Here is a 20,530-nt window from a genome sequence, read left to right as displayed (position 1 = left end):
TATGTTGCAGACTGGGCTTTTTAGAAAATACATTAAAAATATTCATCACTGCCTCCCTTTCTCTCTCAAAATCAAACTGCCCTTAAAAAAAAAAAAAGAGAGATGACTTAGTATTTCATTTATAATTGGAAGAGAATAAAGGACATTTAATAATGTGCTAGTAGATAGACATATTTTTAATTAAATTGTAATAATGGTAAAAAACACAGTATTTTCATAGTATAGATGGAATTGCAAATCTTATATATGTATCAGTTGCCAGATTAACTGAGCAATCTCAGAATAACCTTAAAATTTTAATGTAGAGAGTATATTTCATTTTAGTGAATATTTGTGTATGAGAAGATTAAGACAACTGATCTATCATGAAAATGAAGCTTTGTGCTTGCAGTCCAGAGATTATCAATGTAGTTGTCACAGGTGAAATTTGCACAAGTGTAGGTGTCCCACATAAAGGCCCGCATAGCTTCTAGCTATTTACCTTCTAAATTTCCATGGAGCTATAAAGGTGGTATCCAGCCATGGTTTTATCTTTGTGCTGCAGCCTGGCATACTGGCTGCACCAGGGGGGTCCCGCCCTGGGGAGTCCCCCCCTGCACACCCAGATGTCTATGACAGGAGCAGGTATGAGACACAAGAGGTTGCAGCATCCAGGCCTATTTTGCTCCTGATACAAATTGACACCTGGCAAATGAAACACAGTATTTTTGAGATAGAAACATGTCTGCAGTCCTGTCCCTGGTCCCTGGCCTTGCAATAGTTTGGGGCATAAGGATGGATTACACTCAAGATTTTACTAGAAGCCATCAGTTGCACCTGTCCTGAACATGTATTCCTTGTTTGACAGCTGTGTAAAGCACCTCCAGGCAATGATTTTTGCTAGATTTCTGGAGATATTGGTCTTCCTCTATAAGACATAAAAGCATCTAGACAGAGTGATTCTGCTCAACTTGGGCAGATTGCCAGCTTTAACTTCAGACCCATCCACACTATCATTATGTACATTTTGAGTCACTCAGAGGTTTAGGTCCTTAAAGTCCACCTAAAGACACTTCTAAGCAGAAGGTCTTTTTATTTCATGAAAATCAGCATCATTAAAATTCTCCACCTTCCTGTTATTCACAATTTTCACTGTTCCTAACAACTTTTAAAATGAACATGAACCCAGAATGAACCATGGACTTCCAAATACCAAAAATTATACTCTTTATTCTAAAGGCAAAACATCTTATTTCTTTAAGGTTTCAAGCCCAAAATATTTCCTATCAATAGCATTTAGTTCAACCTGGAGTTGAAATTATCAATTCCATTCATGGGTCACCATTTATAATTGTCTTGTCTCTTGGATCTTACCCATCAGACAAAACAGCTATAACAGACTTTACAAAAGGCTTTATTTTTCCTGGTTTTGCATGTAAATAATGTGTTTGCATTTACTTCAGATACAAATGGTGCCACCTGCTCCTCTTAGTACCCTGACATTTGGTGCTAATTAGATGGACCTGCATTATCAATAGCAAAGTAATACAGTGCTGCAGCAGGCATGGTTACCATGGATCCTAATGCACTCAGCATTCCACAGGAAATTTAGCAAAGCATAAGAAATAAATCTATTCCTGTGTGAACCTGCACCAGTTCTGTGACACTATTAAAGTACATCCTCAAAGTCTGCTAAATCCAAGGGTAAATACCATTATTATTTCTAAACTTTTATTAATGCATTTTACCACTGAGTCACCATGTAGGTGAAACAAAATTGCAAGTCAATTTTAAACACCCTGACAGTGGTAATGGAAACAAGTCATGCATTTAAACTGTAAAGGAGAATGAGTCTCAACTGGGGATCAGTTGCCACAAAAAAAGACTACTGGCATCTGTAAGTGAGAATAGTCAAAACAATTCATGCTCATAGGACTGGCACACCGAATAGTTGCTGTGAAAGCTCACGCTATTTGTTCCTTTTCAAGCCTACCTGAATGAACCTAATTATTATACTCTGATTATAACACTAACAAACACAGGCTAATCCAAAAGTTGCTTCTACAGGGTGATTTGACATAGCTCAATAAACTCTACAGATCAAATTAAATGAGAAGGAGGAATGGATTATGGTGAGAGCAGAAGGCAAAGAAAAGAAGCTAATAACAGAGAAATAAAACCATTAAATAAGACAACAATATAAAAATAAAATTATTTCCTTTCTCCCTTCCTTACAGTAAGATGCATATAACACTGTAATTCTTCCCATCTGTTCCAGGGTCCCCCATTCCATATTTTACAACTGAGATAAATTAGCATTTTCTGCTTCAGGCATCAGCCTTAGACATTGTTTGGGGTTCCTCCTTCATTGTCAGAATTATCTACATTTCTGCCTTGTACACATCTTTGAGTGCCACAGAGCCAGGCTTCTATGAGCTTTAAGATTCCTTCAGAGCTGTACCCAACCTCTCACACCTCAAAGGAAAAGTTCAGCATAGCACCTGAGTTATAAATTGCACATTCTGTGTTCTCTGAATTGGCTTTTTTAACAAACCACCAAAGGCAAGTCTGAAACATTGCCTTCCCATTGCAATTAGAATGATTTGCTGTAGTACGGAGGCAACACACTGCAATCAATGGAAAATCACAGAGAGATCCACTACCCAAAGCTGAAAGCACCACAGCATAATGCTAGGAAGCATGTGGTATGATATACAACCTCACCAGGCTCAGGCTGGTACCTCCATGTGAGTCCTCTAGGTTTCCTCACAATTGAATTCTAACTAAAATATTTAATCCTTAAAAGATGAAATTCATTTGAGAATCACCTCATTAAGTTTGTGTAAGTGACAGAGCTCAAGGGAAGTGGAAGAAGACAGGCCAGACAGCGTCTACAGGGGTAAAAGCTTTTTATGGGGTAGCAAAGCTCTACTGACCAGGAAATTACAATTAATAAAACACTGCATGCAACAGGTAAGTCATCAATACATGATTTGGGGAAGGATAGAAGTAACATTTGCTCTCCTTTTCTTTCTCTCTTTATTGGCAGGTACAAATGGACAATGGACCTAAGTTTGTACAGCATAGTTCTATTCACAAGCAATCATATTAAGAATCAAAATCACACCCTAAAATGCTACCAATCTGTCTACATTTGAACTCGCAATCAGTTCTTAATTGTGAGGAAATTTCAGTATCTAATTTTTCAATAACCTGAAGCTGCAGTGAAACCGCAGTATTTATATGAATACAATTCACACTTTTGAAACAGTAAATCTCAAACTGTGCACATGGCCTAACAAAAAAAAAAAATATCCACTGATCAGACTGGAGATTTTGCTTTGCCTGGGACCCTGGAGACTGTTCACCCATCACAGTCACTAGATGCTTCCCCTCGACCAGAGTCTGCTAACTGACATAATTTCACAGCTGGAATGAAATCTGTGTCCCCGTAGCCGAGTGATTCTTACCTTGGGTGGCTCATGAATAACCAAGAATGTGTCTGTTGTACAGCATGAATTTTGAAGAGGAAAGAGCGAGCTGCTCTAATGCCTGGCCAAGAAAAGTTTATTCGTCAGTCAGAGGGGTTTGCTTTTTCTAAATGTCAGAACAATACAATAGTCCCCACAAATAAGGAAGCACATTAAGAAATCTGAACAAGAAAAGCATGTATCACAGATAAGATTTCCACAGTTATCAAGGTACTTTGAATTAAGAACAAATAAACCACAGCTTTCTTGACCAATAACTTGTGAACCACATCTACTTCACTTCTAATATCACGATACTGTCAAAACTTGGTCTTTCAAAAAAGCTGTGTCACATGTCGCTGTGAGACACATGCAGTAACTTGTTAAAGTTTTCATCCTAGTTCTTTTCAGGAGGTCATTGGCCAGGATAAGAGAAGAGACACGAATGCTGTAATCTTTGGAAACAGATTTAAAATAAAAAAGTTTTATAAGACAATCAGATTTGCACTCTCCAGAGGGCTTCAACCTCTTGTAGTTATTGATATACTGGGTTTCAGAAAATACATAAATGTTAAGTGGCGAGTATTCTCAGCTCCCACCTCTCCCACCTGACATTCTCCTGCAACCATCACATCTTTGATTTTGAGGAAGAGATGAGATGCATAACTTAGATATTGTCTTCTGAAAATCAGCCCCATAGAAAGATTGTCTAGAGACATGGAAAATCACTAGACATCAATGTCAACTTTTATCTGTGTGATTCATCATAATCAGCATGTCATTTATACACACTGTCATTATCATCTCTATCAACTATGTGCTAGATAAAAATTTGCACAGGTAGCTGTTCACATATGTCTGTATATAATAAATTATTATACACTGCTCTGATAAGAATTATTTTTTTCTGGGTCTCAAATCATATGTTTCCTCTCATCTTAAACCACAAATATATGGGGAGGCTTTGTTACAGCATTACATTACATTAGAGAATGTATTTCCATCACAACAAAAATATTTTCTGAAAAACTTAGTCACCACCATTTTGTTTTCTAGGGAAGACAACACAGAAAATCGGCATTATATTGAAAATAAGATTGTTGCGTTTTAGAACTAAACCAGTTTGAAAGTTGTGGTTACATGCATTTGATTTTTGTGTTAGGTAACATACTATAGTCTTTTCATTGAAGTAGAATAAGGTTAAATTTTCTTTTGCTTTGAATTTTAAAATGGTCTGGTTTAATTTCTATTCCAAATGTCAAAATCCTTTTTTGAAATAGAAGACTGATCTTTGCAGTTCCACTTCTCAAGAGGATTTCCTGAATAACAAATCAAGAATAAAGGTTTTGACCTATGTATTTAATCCCACTTTCCAAAATTGATCCTGAATGTATAGCAGCAGTCACTGGAAATGCTTTGCTTTCTTGAACAGTTCAAATATATCATCTGAGATTAGGAAGAAGGGAGATGGGAGGGGGAGCAGTTCTCCTGTGGCCTGCCAATGTTTGTCAGCACCAAAAGGTCCAGCCCCACATCCCAGCTCCCACAGCTTCAGCTCCCCTTTCTGCAGGCAGCCTTCTCTGAATCACGGTAACTCCCTCAGCCCTTCTTCATCTCCCTCTTAGAGTTTCTATGCTGAATTGAAGATGGGTAACACAAAGATTAGAGAGAGGAGAAGGGGAGATGAGAAAGACAAAATATTTTGCTCCAAGAGCATCCTCTGTGGACTTGCATAGAGATAGGCATGACAGTGGAATTAAGCTAGTGGGAAAGGAGATTTTATATAGGAGAATAAATGCATACCAAGACATATACACATGCACATTGTACATTGTAGTAATACCTAAAAATGGAGTGCCCCAGAGACTACATCTGTATGGATTTCAAAACCCAAGGAATAGGGTTTTATCATCATCCTTTCATCAGAAAACGAATCGTATGCAAAGTTGAAGAACAGACAATATGACCAGCGAAAAGTATTAATAATGCAGTTTTTCAAATCATCACCTACTCTCTAAGGAGGTATAATAAGAAGGCAAAGTGCAGGCACTTAAAATTACTATTTCCTTGCTGAGCTGGCTATGAAATATTTTTACATGGGTAGAAAATACATTTAAGACATGCTACATGTTACCATAATCAGTCTTATATCCTTTCAGCTGTGAAATGCTACTGAGCTCAGTGCAGTCCTGCACAGATGCGTAAGTGGGCCCTGTAGAACCTACCTTGCAGGAATGGAGCTATATTTCTAAATATTGCGCAGTAAATTGTTTGAAGTCATAATTACACCTCAAATCTTGACCATAGTGTAATTAAGGTCCCAACCCTCAAATGGCTACTAAGTTAAATTAGCATTCAAAACTCCATTTAAAAAAGGACTTTGGAAAAGAAGAAACACTTAGTCAAAAACATGTTCATAAAGGAATTAATGTACTGAGCTATAGCAAAATGTACATAGTCTTATAAAAGAGTTACTAAGGACTTGAACACCATGAAGCAAATGACTAGGAATGACAAATCAGACCAAGCGCAGAATTTACAATATATGTTAAAGAACAGATAAGGCAACAAGTTAAAATTTAACCCTATCGACGAGTGTCACAGAACCAAACTCCTCGAGCGATCAGAAAGAGTGAGAGGATGATTTTGGCCACTCAGTCACAAAAACAAGGGAACTGAAATGCTACAGAGTTACAGAGACAAACAGCAGAAAACACGACATTCGAAACCTCATTTCACTCAACCACATTTCAGGCAGGTAAATATCATAATGAAGCATCAGCCAGAGACACTGTAAATGACCACCAACATGAACAACAACTAGAGAACTCCAAGAAGAGAAAGAATGTTGGGTTTTATCTGGAAGAGCGCACTAGATCCAATTTCAGATAGGACTACAAATGAGACCCTTTGTAATGATGAACAAAATATTCTCAGACACACCTTTCTAAAAAGGAAGAAAAATAAGTAAGCAAGAAAAAAAATGAGTATAGGAATGTTGATATCTTTTTTTTTTAAGGAGCACTATATAAAGGCAAAGAAGATGGTACCATCCAAATTCTAAAAGCCCACTTCCCTTTTTTAATGTCACATATGTAACCAAAAGTAAACATATAGCCCTGATCTTAAAGGCTCTAAAAGCAAAACCCAACATGATTCAGTATCACAGTAGAGAAGACTGCAAGAAATTTGAATTCTTTTTTTCAGAAGAGTGATTCATACTAAAATGAGAAAACAAAGAGGGCAAACTGTGGAAAATTGAACCACAAGCCAGCAGACCAAAAGAGATTTCAAGGAGTAATAAACATTACTGTTCCCTCCCACATACAATTTTCCTTTCATTGACACTAGACAATTTTAGAATTCAGTATCGCTGAGGCCAGATTCTTGGTTGGTTACCCTTTTCTCATAGGATGTTCAAATTTCTTGTCTTTATTTCAAGGTTCTGTGCAACCTGTCTATAAAGCTCTGCTTGTTTTCATCCTGGTTTTAAGATCTGAAACTCTTGTCTTCTGAAGTAAAAAGCAATGTAGCTTCCCTTCTGATCATTCCTTTAAAGCTTTTCTTATCCTACTCTGCCTTTGATTACTGACCTCTCTGTGATTTTCACACAAAAATCAAGTTACTGCTGTCATTCGGGGGGCCACGTCCTCTCAAATCTCATACTTCTTCATGTCAATAAAGCAACACTCATGCATAGCATTGAAGATTTGGCCATATAGTCCTTTGTATTTTATCTCTGTGCAACAGTTGCAGAATCCTTGGTCTCGTGTTCCAAACCCTGTCGTCTTGATTATCATCATAAAGCACATGAAAGACAATTTCACAGAGGAATTAGTTAAAACAGTTCAGATAAAATGGAAAGTGACCTTAATACTCATCCAAAATTCAACCCAAATCTTATGCAGACCCCAAAGTCTCACACTGCAGCTTGCAAAGGTATGGGTCAGCCAGAGCCTATGTAAAGGAAAATGTGTAACACAGGGTGCCAGGGATCTTCTACCATGAAGGCTGATAGCCAGGCCATAGGTAGTTCTGCTGAGAAGTGCAGAAGCTGCAGTATAATATGTAGATTTATTTGCCCTTTCTCCTGCAGGCTGTCAGGTACCAATCTTTATATTCTATGCTCTCCCACTGCACGTAGAAATTGCAAATGTAAAAGACCTTTGCATATTCACTTTCAGTTCTGTTCGCTGACATGAAGACTTGTAGAATATAATGCAGCAAATTAATTCTTCCTTCCTTCATTATTTTATTCCTCTCTCCATTTTAAAACACTGCTACAACTATAGATTTCACATAAAATCCAGTGGAGAGGTATCAGAAGTTCATGAGATATTTTTTTCCTATTAAATTTCTACTCCAATTTCACATAAAAGTTATAATTATATATATATATGGCCTAATTAAAAAATAAAAGCAATGAGATCCAGGAAACAAATCACTGAATACATTTGCTTTATTGATCAGTACATAATTAGCTATTTACACAGCAAATTTAGCCTCCTTTTCACTTCCCAAATTCTGTAAAAACATTTGTAATCTTACATTTATTATTTATTTGGAATTATTAAGTACAAAGTCAATGGCTAATTTGTGGTCTGTACATTTGTTTTTTCTCAATAGCTTTTATCTAGAATCTAAGGAATTTTGCATACTTTTAAGCTGGATGCAGAACACTTTACAACCTTTTTGCCTCATAGTTATACTATTCAATTTTGGAAATTGCTTTTCTCTACTGTAGACTTTTGGCAGATGCTAACATTTCTGTCCAAAAAGTTAAAAAGAAAAGGCAATTATTCCAGCAAAGTATACACATGTACTGTTTGTTATATTTTCAGATTTTATATGTAACAAATATATCTTGCAAGAAGAGTCAGTGAATTGCAGAGCTTACTCTATCACTCTCCAGGCCAACACTTACAGTGTTCCTGAAACTATTTTTAGAGTCCCAGGCTCTTTTTCAAAATTTAAAAGGAACAAGATGAATTTTGTTTTTGTTTGCTGTTACTTTCACAAGTCACAGGAAGAGACAATTTAAAATGTTACCTTGAAGTGTTTCTGGTGCTGGAAATTATTTGCTCATTTCAAGATGAGAGAATAATTGTTGATTTATCTGAGAGTCTCTGAAAAACTGTTCTTTCAAGGGTATGGCTCAGGAATAAGTCTACCAATAGTCAGAACTCAATACTGAGAGTGAAAAAGCACCCTTATATTCTAAGCCAAACAATGCTTATGTGGCACTTAAATTCCTCTGAACTCCTCTGAAAAGGTTTATGACGTGCAAATGCCAACACATTTTTTTTCTTTGCTTGAAAAAATACAACAGGAAAACACTGTTAGAAAAAAAAAATAATAATCTGAAGAATACAATCTCTGGCTCAAAGAGATTATACTTGAGCACATGGAAAAGTAGGGAACAGATGGGAAGGAAGGGAAACCTGAACACCATGGTAAACCTCAGCTCACCACCTGCCTCACAACTGAAGAGCTTTTGAAGCTATATGGGTCTTAGCTTTTTCTGGGGTCAGGTGGAATGTATGTAGTGTATACACCTTCCCTTTCACTATCTTGAATTTTAACTAGACAGTAACAGATCAATCAAGACCATCCTTGGCTGCCAAAACTTCAATAAATGCTGAAGATACAGTAGAAAAAGCCCCACAGCGTTAATCACCCATTGTTTACTGATGCAGCTGAAGATACCGCTAATGGCAGCACACTTTATCCCACAGTAGCACTTTAATAAACTGAAAGTAACTTATTTTCCACAGGGTATGTTGCATGTGAGACTACAACACCTGCTGCTTTTGTCTCAGGGACAGATCATGTACATTATGTAGATTCATCAAAGACTTCAAAGCCTTAATTTGTCAGTCTCCTGGGATTATCTCATCGCAGAATTAAAAGGATCTTGGCCAAAATAATAGAAACATTTCATTTTTAAACAAAGCCTAAACATAAATCTGAAATATAAACCTTTGTCAAAAAGTCCCTTTAAAATATTTTGCATAATTCAACAGAATATTGCATGCTGAAAATGTATGGTACTATAATAGGCAAATAGTCACATATTCAGATCTGAGGAATATTTGCTGATAGTCTATGTACCAAGGATGGCCATGCTTTTTTTTTGTTGTTGGGGTTTTTTTTGTTTCTATCTGTGAACGTACCTGTAAGGATGCTAAATTACATCTAAACGTTTGAGTAATATAGTCATAATTAATATAGTCAGATATTGGAGTTATCACCAGGATCTTACACGAACTGGGAAGGCAGATTGCTTTATTGATAAGGTGGTGACCAATGCAGCCATGGAATGGGATTCACTTCACACGACTTGAGGAATCTAAAAGCAGGGCACCTCATCCAAATTAGTCATCTAGGTCTATCTGCAGTCCATAAAGAGAGACGGGCATCCTCAAAGGGTAAGTCATGCCAGTCTAAGCAGCTTACCAAGACTTGTGGAGGTGGCCTGCTAGAAGTTAGAGAATTAAGTGAATCCTGTCTCATGAGCTCCACCCAAGGGCAATCTTGCAAGCCCTGAACATGCACTAGTCCAGAGCCAGACTTCGGGTCAAAATCATTATGCCCAGCCATGCAGTTACGTTGGTGTAACTTCCACGTAAGAAACACACCTCTCCTCCCGTGTACACTGATCTTAACACAATCTGGGGACACTTTTGGATACAAATACTATTCTGGAAATATTGAACTACAACTGGTACATTTAATAGATACACTTATCCATTAAAGGCCAAATTCTGACCTCCTTTTCTACTCTGATTTGTATTACAGTCCATTATGTATGCCCCGTTGATTTTGCTGGGTCTATTTTTGCAATAAAATTGTATTTGGTAGATTAAAACATATGTGCATCTGTTTACAGATGACCAGTCTGTACAACCTTGCACAAAAAGTGAGTAATTACTTATAAATCAGGGGCATTTCACAGGTGAATTCAATGTATTAAAAATGTTCATGATCTAAAGCAGTCCACAATAAGTATTTTAATTGCTGCTTCCTGAAATTATGACATCACTTATTTTACCTATGCTAATTGTATTATAAAATTGATATAATTATTAAAAATAGCTTTACTTGGTGTATTTGTGGTATCTAAAGTCAGAATAAGTTTGAACTTTTTTTTTTTAAATATCAAACATAGTTCATCAGTAGAAAGATCACAAAAAAAAGATTAAATAATTTCTTTCTTTTAACCATTTTCTTTTCCTTTGTATTCATACTTGTTTTAACTTGTTGATATCCTGTAAATCAAGTATTAGCTAATATAGAAAAGGCTATTTTGTGGGAACTTTGCATCAACAGTTATACGATGTAAGTCACTGTATTCCAGTACATATGTGAGATGACTTTTTTTTTTTTTTTGGCAGTTACAAAACAGGGAAAACAAGTAACTTTTTTTGATTACTGAGAAACTGCATACTGTTAAATTTAAATATATATCTTAAATCAATGCATACTCCAAGATTATTAAAAACAGCTTATAAATATTGAGCTGTGTATTAAATAGACTTTCCCCTTTCAGAACAGCTAGTCAATGGAATAATGCAATGTTAGTTGGTAGGTAGCAGTCTTCTGCAAATGAGGGCCAAGAGAGTCAAATCCTGCTTGTGCTCAGGAACTGAGCAGAGAGGGCTCTATGTCCTTCTGACTTACTCAGAGGGATCACCATCACGAGCAGCTGATTTCCCTCACCACACAGACTCTGACAACACTAGATGGGGGGTGGGGGTGTCCACCTTTCTTCATCTCTACCCACTCAGTCCCTTGAATACAGCTACAATCATGTTTTATTCAGACAAGGAATGCACTTTTGAAACAAATTTCCTGACTGCTCCCACTTTCACACCATGGAGCGGTCCTGTTGTGCGCAATCCCAGTGCCTTTCAGGGGAAACCAAAGTGTAGCATGAGTGCCTGCAATACAGCTATTGCCCTCCAGCTCAAAGGACCATACTAACCTGAAGTAAAATCTCTTGAAAAAGAGTATAGTATGGACCTCAGATGCTCACCATTGACTCCTTCACTCTGCAGAGGTGAGCTGTTTGATAACATAGACATGGTTTCAGGCCACCTGGGCTGCCTGGGGAAGAAGGTACCTCACAAAGACCATCTTTCTCTGCCTGATTGGTATCTCCCACCATGCAATAGACCAGGAAAAAAAAAAAAATGTATCATGGACCACTCCTTGTGAACATGGAAGAACATTTTCAACCAAATTAACATGCCTGCTTCTGGCCTGGGTAATGAAGTTTCACATCCAAAGTTCTCAACCAGATTAGTTCACAGAACAGTGCTAGAGTGGTCAGACAATGGTCAACAGGTCTGAAGATGAGTAACCTCCTATGAGGTTACAAAGATCAGATCAGCCTGTCTGACCACATCCAAGCACATCGAAAACTATGCAGCTAATGGTCTCTTTCGGAGACTGAAACTATTTTTTATTGTACTACTTGTATTCTAATGAAGCGTCTAGTCAGGTAGCAAGTACGCACACCAAATGCACACACCTATAAAACGTTTAAGCACTGTAAACTGAAATGCTCAACTAATGGGACAGATGACGTATATACAAAATTGAAGGAGTTCTTCCAGCCCTCTCCCAAAGCAGAATTACGAGAACTTGCTCAGAAGGGAAAACAACAAATATCTTTTCTACCTGAAGGGTATCTGCAACTCAGGCTTATACCGAACAAGTCTTCCTGTTCACAGCAAGGGTCTGATGAAGAACGGCATCCAACACTTTGACTATCATTTTTTCCCCATTCTACTAGCATCTGTCCAAAATGGTTGGGCTGCTAGCAGAAATGGCCGAGTAACTTACTATTGCTCCCAGGAAAAAGGATTGCATAGCGATACCATGATTACGTGTGCAACATCTAAGTTACATCATAAATAATACTGGTTACAAGTTTTCTGAGGTTACATTTCAGAACGTGCAGTTCCAGAGTTTACACAAAATTGTACCTAAAGCAAAAATTAGTTCACTAAGATAGGCCGTTCTTCCAGAGGGTCTGAGCTGTAATAAGTATTTCTGTATTCATAAGTTCCTAGCAAACACATCCACACACGTGCACATACATATGTGTATTAAAAGTATTCCAACTCGGCAGTGAGTGTATCAAGTCTAAAATGGCAAGATGCTCTATTTAAATGATTTTGCAGTGGAATATGACTCATAACTTTGTAAAGCCTTAGAAATCTAAACCCGATACATTTCCTGACTGAATACAAGACTTGAATTCCTATTCACGAATAAAATTATAGAGAAACAAATACCTCTATGGAGTATATCAACAATTTCTTCTTCATATTAGAATAAGAAGCTTTTTAAAATGATATGTTTTGCAAGTGAATCTAAGATTTTACAATGGGATTGAGAAGTGGTATTCCACTAGATATATTATAAATAGATGTGAAAATACTGGTGAAACAATAAAATGGATGACAGCAAGTGAAATGAAGAAACCAAATTAGTGAATGGGCAACGTATGTTAGGTCCCCTGATTTGACAGCTCTCAGGCATACTGAGTGATACTTATGTACATTAGCAGCTGCTGAAATGAAACACTATTCAACTTGAATCTTCTGAAATTCTATACTTTTGGAATAAAAGCCAGAACTGGCCCTTTGTAAGACAACTGAATGTGTATTTTGATGAAACATACCTTCATCTATGATCTACCTCTTATCAGTCTATCAGTGACAGCAGAGACGTGGCAAGGTTCATGCCTGCACGTTCTCCACCATCAGGACAGAATTTGGCCTAAACATTCTGACCTGACGTATAACACAAGAAAGTCTGTATTTCAGTCTTGTTAATTTTGACAAAACATCACTCACCATTCTCAGACATGAACTTTTTCTTTGGAATTGACTACCTAGGCTTCTGAAATTGGAAACCAGACAAAATCTGCAAAAATGGTGAATTTATGGCCTATTGTATACTACAATAAAGAGATTAAACTTAATTCAGGTTAATGGAAGAGGTCTTGGTGCCACCTGGGACATGAGATATTGTCCTAAAACCAAAAGTAAATGCTCTCTGGCTCCATATATTATTTAATGACACATGACGCAGTTTGATTTAATGCTGTATTAGAGGAAGCATGGGACCACTGCAGTGCAGCTACCTGTAACGCACAATTTTCATAGTTCTGAGATAATGTCCAAAGCAGAGTAGAAAACAGCTCAGACTATGACAAATACTCCTCAAAGTCTTTTGTTCCCAGCTGATGTGATGGGTAGCAAAGATTCGACAGCCAACTTGGCTCCTGCTTATTATGCTGCAAAACTGACTGCTGTGACTTTTACGTAGAATTATTGTACTTACACAAAAGAGCAACAAACATTTTATAAATATAAACAAAAAGTAAAAAAAAACAACCTCCTTCTGCAATGTGTTTATAAGATACTTTTCAAATTGGAATCAAGAAAATGCAACCAGCAAAAAAAAAAAGAGAAAGAATAAGAAATGCCCTTTCTACCTCTTATAGCTAAATAAACCGGTCACAACACACAAGTCACACAAAGAGGGAGAGCATGCAGCTTTTCCATGTGGTCAAAAACAGTGTCTCCTGAGCCTTAGTGCCTTTTGGGAATTGTGGTACAGCTCACCATGTGTCTCAACTGCATCTATGCTGATTCTTTAAACTTTGCATAGGTCTCAAAAAAAAAAACCAAACAACAAAACCAAACCTACGTAACCTACGTTAAGACTAATTTTATAGTAATGGAACCATTGCTCAAACTACATAGCAATGCATTGTACCTCTGTGAGATGCACATTCTGCTACTGAACTTGTATAAATTTTTCAGAATGTGGCGGCATACACATATGAATAAATCTACTTCTTTCCATTGATATTTTTAGCTGCAATTGTGTTTTCAAAGAGGTTGGTTAAGGAAAAACTGTTAAATAATGGATCTGTAAAGTACCTAGGTATGCATGATGTCTATTATACTGCACTATGATTTTTTTTCAGTGAAACACATAGTTCGGTTTAATAGAGGAAACTGAAATTTGACTAATTTGCACAGGTCTCTATATGCTTTTGGAAATTCTCCCATCTTTATTTTTAGCAGTGCAGTCAGTCATTATAGGTTGTTAAAGGCTGATTAGGTTTGCAGAGTAGTTAAAATGCTAACCAAACGAAACAGGGGGAGAGACTACTTCTTTAGGGCTGTGCATGAAAGAGCCTTTTTAATTAACATTTTTATTGAGGTTTTATTAAAGGACCACATTTTGCTGTTCAAAGACTAAAAATATTTTGATAAATGCATGACTTGAAGGGATGTTATAGGGGAAAAACAGAACAAATCTCAATGGAACAGCATCTTATGTCAGATTTGAATCTAAGGCTATGATTGCACACATTAGAACATGATACAGAAAGCAACTTTACTTCATGTTAATTTCTATCTGCTTATGCATGCAAACACAAACAAACATCTACATGTGTACACACATATATTTGTAAAGAGAACTTCTTCAGATTTATTTTTTTTTTAGAATGAAATCAAATATTAACATTCTGTGAGGTTAATGGAAGCAAATCTGAGTACATTTCATTTAATTCTTACCCTTGTCCCTTAACTCTTCAGCATTAATGCTGCTTTCTTTTTCTATCACCATGTTTTGGTCTTCTGAAAGAATGATGGTGCATATTGTCAGCCCCACAATTCAATGCAATTCTTAAAAAAGTAGTCTGGGATATCTTTGTTTCATTTATGCTGTTTCTTAAGAAACACAAGGTCTGGAAACCTACCTTAAGATGGGACTGAAAATTGGTAGCTCAATAACCAAGAGCTGGAGTTAAAAACAAAACACCAGGATTAAATCTAGTCAGTCCACAATTTATAAGTAATGCTAAATCCACAGCTATCAAAAACTTAGCCACTAACTGAGTCAAATGAGAAGCTGAGGGTATGGGAAAATTCTCCAGGGTGTTAAATTTAAAGTCAAGCAACAGGCATACTGTCTTTCCCATCTTTCATAAACATGGGGCAAGCCCTTCCTCTTGAAGAATGTTCATAATCGAAGGATGAATGCTGTCTCTGGCTTTACAGTTTTCTACTGGGCACAGGGATGAGTGAAAAGCTTCTCATCTCCTCACATCTTATTTCCACAAAGAGATTCCAATGCTAAAGAAAGGCTGTTGAAGATCCCTGAAAGATTCATGGCTCACTAAATATCTTTTTATTGAATGTAGAAAACCTGCACCTTGAATAAATATGTGAAATTCCTTGTAACCTCTACAGACAGTTCATTTCTTGTAGTGCTCCGTTCTTTTCCATTTTGTTGTAGTAAGGCAAACGAGTTTTCTCTGTAAATGCCTGTCTCCAGTTAAAAAAGTTTAAGGGTAGTCATTGAATTATTGTTTCATGTTTACTAAGCTAATGGCCCTTTTTTATTATTATTATTTTCTTTTTTTTTAAGTCCAGAAATGTTGGAACAAAAAGTCTTTAATATTTTTCAATGTGCACTATTCCAATCTTGATGATTTGATCAATGTACACTCACATTCAAAATACGGAGCTAGTGGCAAATCAATAGTGGCAAAGCAATTACTTTTTCAAAGTTTAGGTGAATCACTGCTTTTTGTAAACTGGCAAAAATAAGAAAACAAATGGTCAGGCAAACTCAAAAGGAACATATTATTTTGTGTATCTCCAAACCACAAATTCTTTTAAGAATAAGAAGCAACAACAACCGCAAATAAACAGTATTTTTAAACAGTTTTAAATTACCAGTTTTCTTTAATAAACTGTTTAATCCATTACACTCTAGACTGTAATATTCAGTAATGTACAAGAACAGAAGAAGGTAAGAAGGCTTATGAACTTTTGTAATTTTTAACCTTGAAGGAAAAGAAAACCCTTTCAGGACTTTCAATGCTAAACAGAATGTTGATTTTACATGGAAGAGAAAAGAGGTATATTTTTTGCTTTGAAGCACTTTCTGGTATCTTCATAGGATGAAAAGTGCTTGAAATTGTATTAGATTGGTAGCATCCTAACTGCAGGTGGTAAAAATTTAAAGCTATGGACAGATAACTTGACTAAAGAACAGGGATATTATTTTTTGTTGTTGTTGGGAATTACAAATGTTCTATGAGAAAAAGATTCAAGTACCTCCTACTTAACTAAGATAAAAAGGAATGCCTAATAAAACACATCTCAGGCTTGAGAAAACGTTATACCTACCAATTTGCCTTTTAATATCTTTGGAAGGGGAGATTTTCAGATTATGGCTGTATCCCAGGTTTTTTTTTATTTCTCTCAATGCATCACTGGCTATTGACATAATATACAAATTGGGCTGGTGGGCAAAACCAGAAGATCTTATCTGCAGTGCCCAGATAAAATAAAAAAATATATTATTCACATAAATATTTATATAAATACCATTGGTGGGTTTTCAGTTCAGTTTTCAAATCCTGAATGAGAGATGGGAAAACATCCTTTTAATTGAGCTGAAATTTAGGACTGAGAAAATACACATGAAGTTCAGAGAAAACCCACTGGAAGGGCAACTGGCAACTTGGATAGGCCAAGAATCTGTGTCTTTAATATAAAGTTATGAACAATTAAATGTAACAGCTCCTATATCTTTATTGAAATTTGAGGGTTTATTATTTTCTTTCATTTACTGCCATTATTTCAGAGCAGGCTTGGCTATGAAGTCTGTTTTGGCTTTTCAAGGGAAAGATAAACTCATGGGTGAGATATTCTCCCCTCTAAACTTTAGCAGACATAGAAGATCACAGTAGACTGACTCATCTGTTTTGGGTGCGTCGGTATGAAGAACCAGCCAGGATTTCATTGCTGCCTCTTTTTGTGCATGGAAGGCATGACAAATGATCTGGGGTAGTCAAGATACCATTGCGATTCTCGAGGATTAGACTGGGGGATGTCACTCCCCCATTGTCCACCGAGCATTTTTCCTTAAATCACAGGAGTTTTAGTTCAAATTTCCATCCGCATGTCTTGCTTCAGTTTATTTAAAAGGAACAAATATTGGTTACATTTGCTATCCAACCCTTTAAATTTGAGTTAGACAATTTTTTTTGTCTAGGGAACACAATCAACCAGTCAGCTTGTTTCAGGTCTGCTGCTGTCCAAGCGTCTTTTTTATTGTAGTAAGCACAGTTTTAGTCAAGGGTCCTATCACTTGGCAGTACTCTTGCTTGCAGAATTCATAACCTTTTTCCCCAGCAGGTACTAATATATGTGCAACCTTCATATGAGACTGCTCACATCTTAGTCCTATCCCTTGATACTATGTTAACTTTCTGGTGTCGAAAATATGTTTTCTTTCTGTTTTCAGGCACAGAGAGCATACCATAACTTTGCTTCATAAAATATACGGATATCTATTTCAAATCGCAAATTACTTTGAATCTATCAAGATATGGCCTATGCACTTTATATACTGCTTTTCATTTGGTAATTCATTTTGACAGATGTGACGAGGCTGAGACAAGTCATACAACCATCTGTGGTAACATTTAGAGCTTCCCAAACTTCAGCACATACACCACTCATTCCACCTGAAGAACTTCAAAAAAGCATCTATTTTCCACTTAAAATAGGAAGAGGGGGGAAAAAAAAAAATCCCTTCCCAGACATGGGTAACTACCCAGCCATGAATTACTGCTATATGAATCAAGGCCAAGGAGTAAAGGATTAGAGTAATAAGCTAATTTAGCTCAGTGAGGAACTGGATATCATCCTTTTCTTTTGTGGTGTATGAAGTAAAAGGCAGAAGATGAGGCAGCAGTGTTGAAATGAAAGAGTGCATGCATGTCTCTCCTATTTCTCTGTGAGATGTATCTGTGCATTGCGAAGCCCAGTGCAGTAAGTCTTTGAATCGATGGAACAGTATACATACAATAAATCTGGTGGTTCAGGAAGTGCAGGAATAATGGTGCATGTGCTTGGAGACTGCACGGCATGTCTGTTTGACAAGCCCAGGAGAAGTGGGGTGCTGGTGTGCAGCTTTTTGCAGAAAGTTAGGAAGGGCACCCCCATAACAAAGGCTGCATGGCGGTGTCACCAGGCAGCCAGAAATCTTGGAACAGCAAAAGAACAAAAATGTTCATGTTCCGTGTAGAAAATATTATTTGGTGAAGGAAAACACTGCCAGGAAAATCAAATCACATTGGCAACCTACATATTTAGTGCAGAAAATCAGGTATTGCTGCTGCCACAAGTCACCGAGATGGTGGTCACTACCAGTAATGCTGGGGGTGGTGGCAGTAATTAAAGGAATAACACTGGGAGCCCTGACATTAGGAAAAAAACTATTTACACAAGTAGTAACATAGTCTGCTGTAGTCACAGAAAACTAAAGGTAACAGTCTTGTAATAACTTTTGCAAGGGACAACAAAAAGCCAACATGTCATAGAGGAGGTGAAACTCAGAGCTACTAATGCAACTGCTATACGAGCTGTCATGACAATAGTGTCTGGGTCTGATGCCTCAGCAAGCAGGTTTGAGAACACCAGTGCCAATTACACAGTTTTTGCTCAAACTTCATAGAGACTTTCAGCTTTATAACAATAGAGAATCCTGTTCTTTTCACATGAGGACAAGTAATAAGAACATATTGATTTGATTTTTAACTCCATCTTCCAAACACAGTTTGTAAACTAAATAAGGAGTTCATGACTTGACCCATCATCATGACCTCAACAGTTTAAACAGCAATTTAATTTTCTCTGTATATGCTTCAGGGATAACAATATGAGAATTATTGTGATGTGCCCATTCACTAAAAAAAAAAAATAAATATCGTATTGACAACTATAGATGGGGTGAGAGAGAAGGTCATTGAAACATGAATGGAATTTAACCACAGCCACAGGTTTTTAACAAGATCTGTACCATCATTGGATTTCTGCAAATTAACTTCTAACTTTCTCAAACATTGTCCATGAATTTTTCTTTAGGTTTGAGAAAAAAATGTCACACTTCTTTTACAACACAATAATATGTATTGGAGTACTGAAGGGAGCCAGAAGAGTGATGAAAAGAAAGCAGTTCCATTCCCGCACTCCAGCAACTTATAGATAATGTCTTACTTTCACAGTTACCTGTGCATTTCTTGATGTTGCTGTTTCTTTTTCCATGTGATCCTAACTTGCATCCAAAGTTCTCCTCCCAAAATTCTGCAAACCATACATTTCTTCGATTGTTAGCAAGTGTTCGGCTCCGAAAATATCTATCAAATCCTACATTTAAAGGGAAGTGAAAGAAGCATTAAAATATGATACAGGATAAAATTAGTCATTTAAAGACAACAACATATTTTGTATAAATATCAGAAGAAGAAAAACTTTAAGTACAAACTACTATAATAAGATATTTTATGAGCATAGTAGTATTTAAGCATTAAAAAGGCACTATATTTGTTAACCTGTATTTTCTGTAGAACAAGATCTTTAAATACCTACTGCAGTAAAAAAATCTCTAAAGCCCCAGCAGAATTCTATAATATATAAAAAAAAAAACCCAAAACAAAACAAAACAACAACAACAAAAAAAACAACAAAGAAACCCACCATATAGTTAGGGAAACAGCTAAATTTTTAATACACAGATGAACCAAATAGAGAATTAGATACCTACAAGACATTAGACAAACTGTAATCACTACTCAAAAACTGTGACCCAAACAAATTTCATTTCACAGCCATCTAAAATGACTGGGTACCACTCTGTTGAACCAGAACGCTTTCAGGACACTAAAATTCTGCTTCTATTTATATATTTAATGAGCCCAGCTGAGAAACTAAAGATTCCTGCTTAAATCCGATCAGATTCTGCACCAGCCTTACCCCTACAACCCAGCAAACATAAAGAAATCATGACTAACACACACCATCTGGATTAAGCTCTTTACAAATATTTCCATATGGCTAAATTCTCCAAGTAGCATCAATAATGCTGAGGTTTTTCTAATCGTTTACCACTTTAGAGTGCTTACCCAGACAGTAAGAGATGTTACTATGTCCAGTACCCTTCCAGGAATAAAGTGATTCAAACCAACAACT

The 20,530-nt window shown here is 36.6% G+C and overlaps 1 protein-coding gene across 3 annotated transcripts in view; it reads right to left on the bottom strand.

Moving 5' to 3' along the window:
• Positions 1-20,530, bottom strand: part of GRM8 (glutamate metabotropic receptor 8) — a 356,040-nt gene that overhangs the window by 174,717 nt on the left and 160,793 nt on the right. For all 3 annotated transcript variants that reach the window (XM_037390285.1, XM_037390286.1, XM_037390287.1), the window contains one exon: positions 19,571-19,708. In XM_037390285.1, the coding sequence (XP_037246182.1) occupies positions 19,571-19,708 (138 nt within the window). The remainder of the gene's footprint in view (positions 1-19,570; positions 19,709-20,530) is intronic.

Source organism: Falco rusticolus, chromosome 5, assembly GCF_015220075.1.
Source record: "Falco rusticolus isolate bFalRus1 chromosome 5, bFalRus1.pri, whole genome shotgun sequence".
Classification (NCBI taxonomy): Eukaryota; Metazoa; Chordata; class Aves; order Falconiformes; family Falconidae; genus Falco; species Falco rusticolus.
Note: the sequence above shows the minus strand (reverse complement) of the source record. Positions and strands in the feature narration are given on the sequence as shown.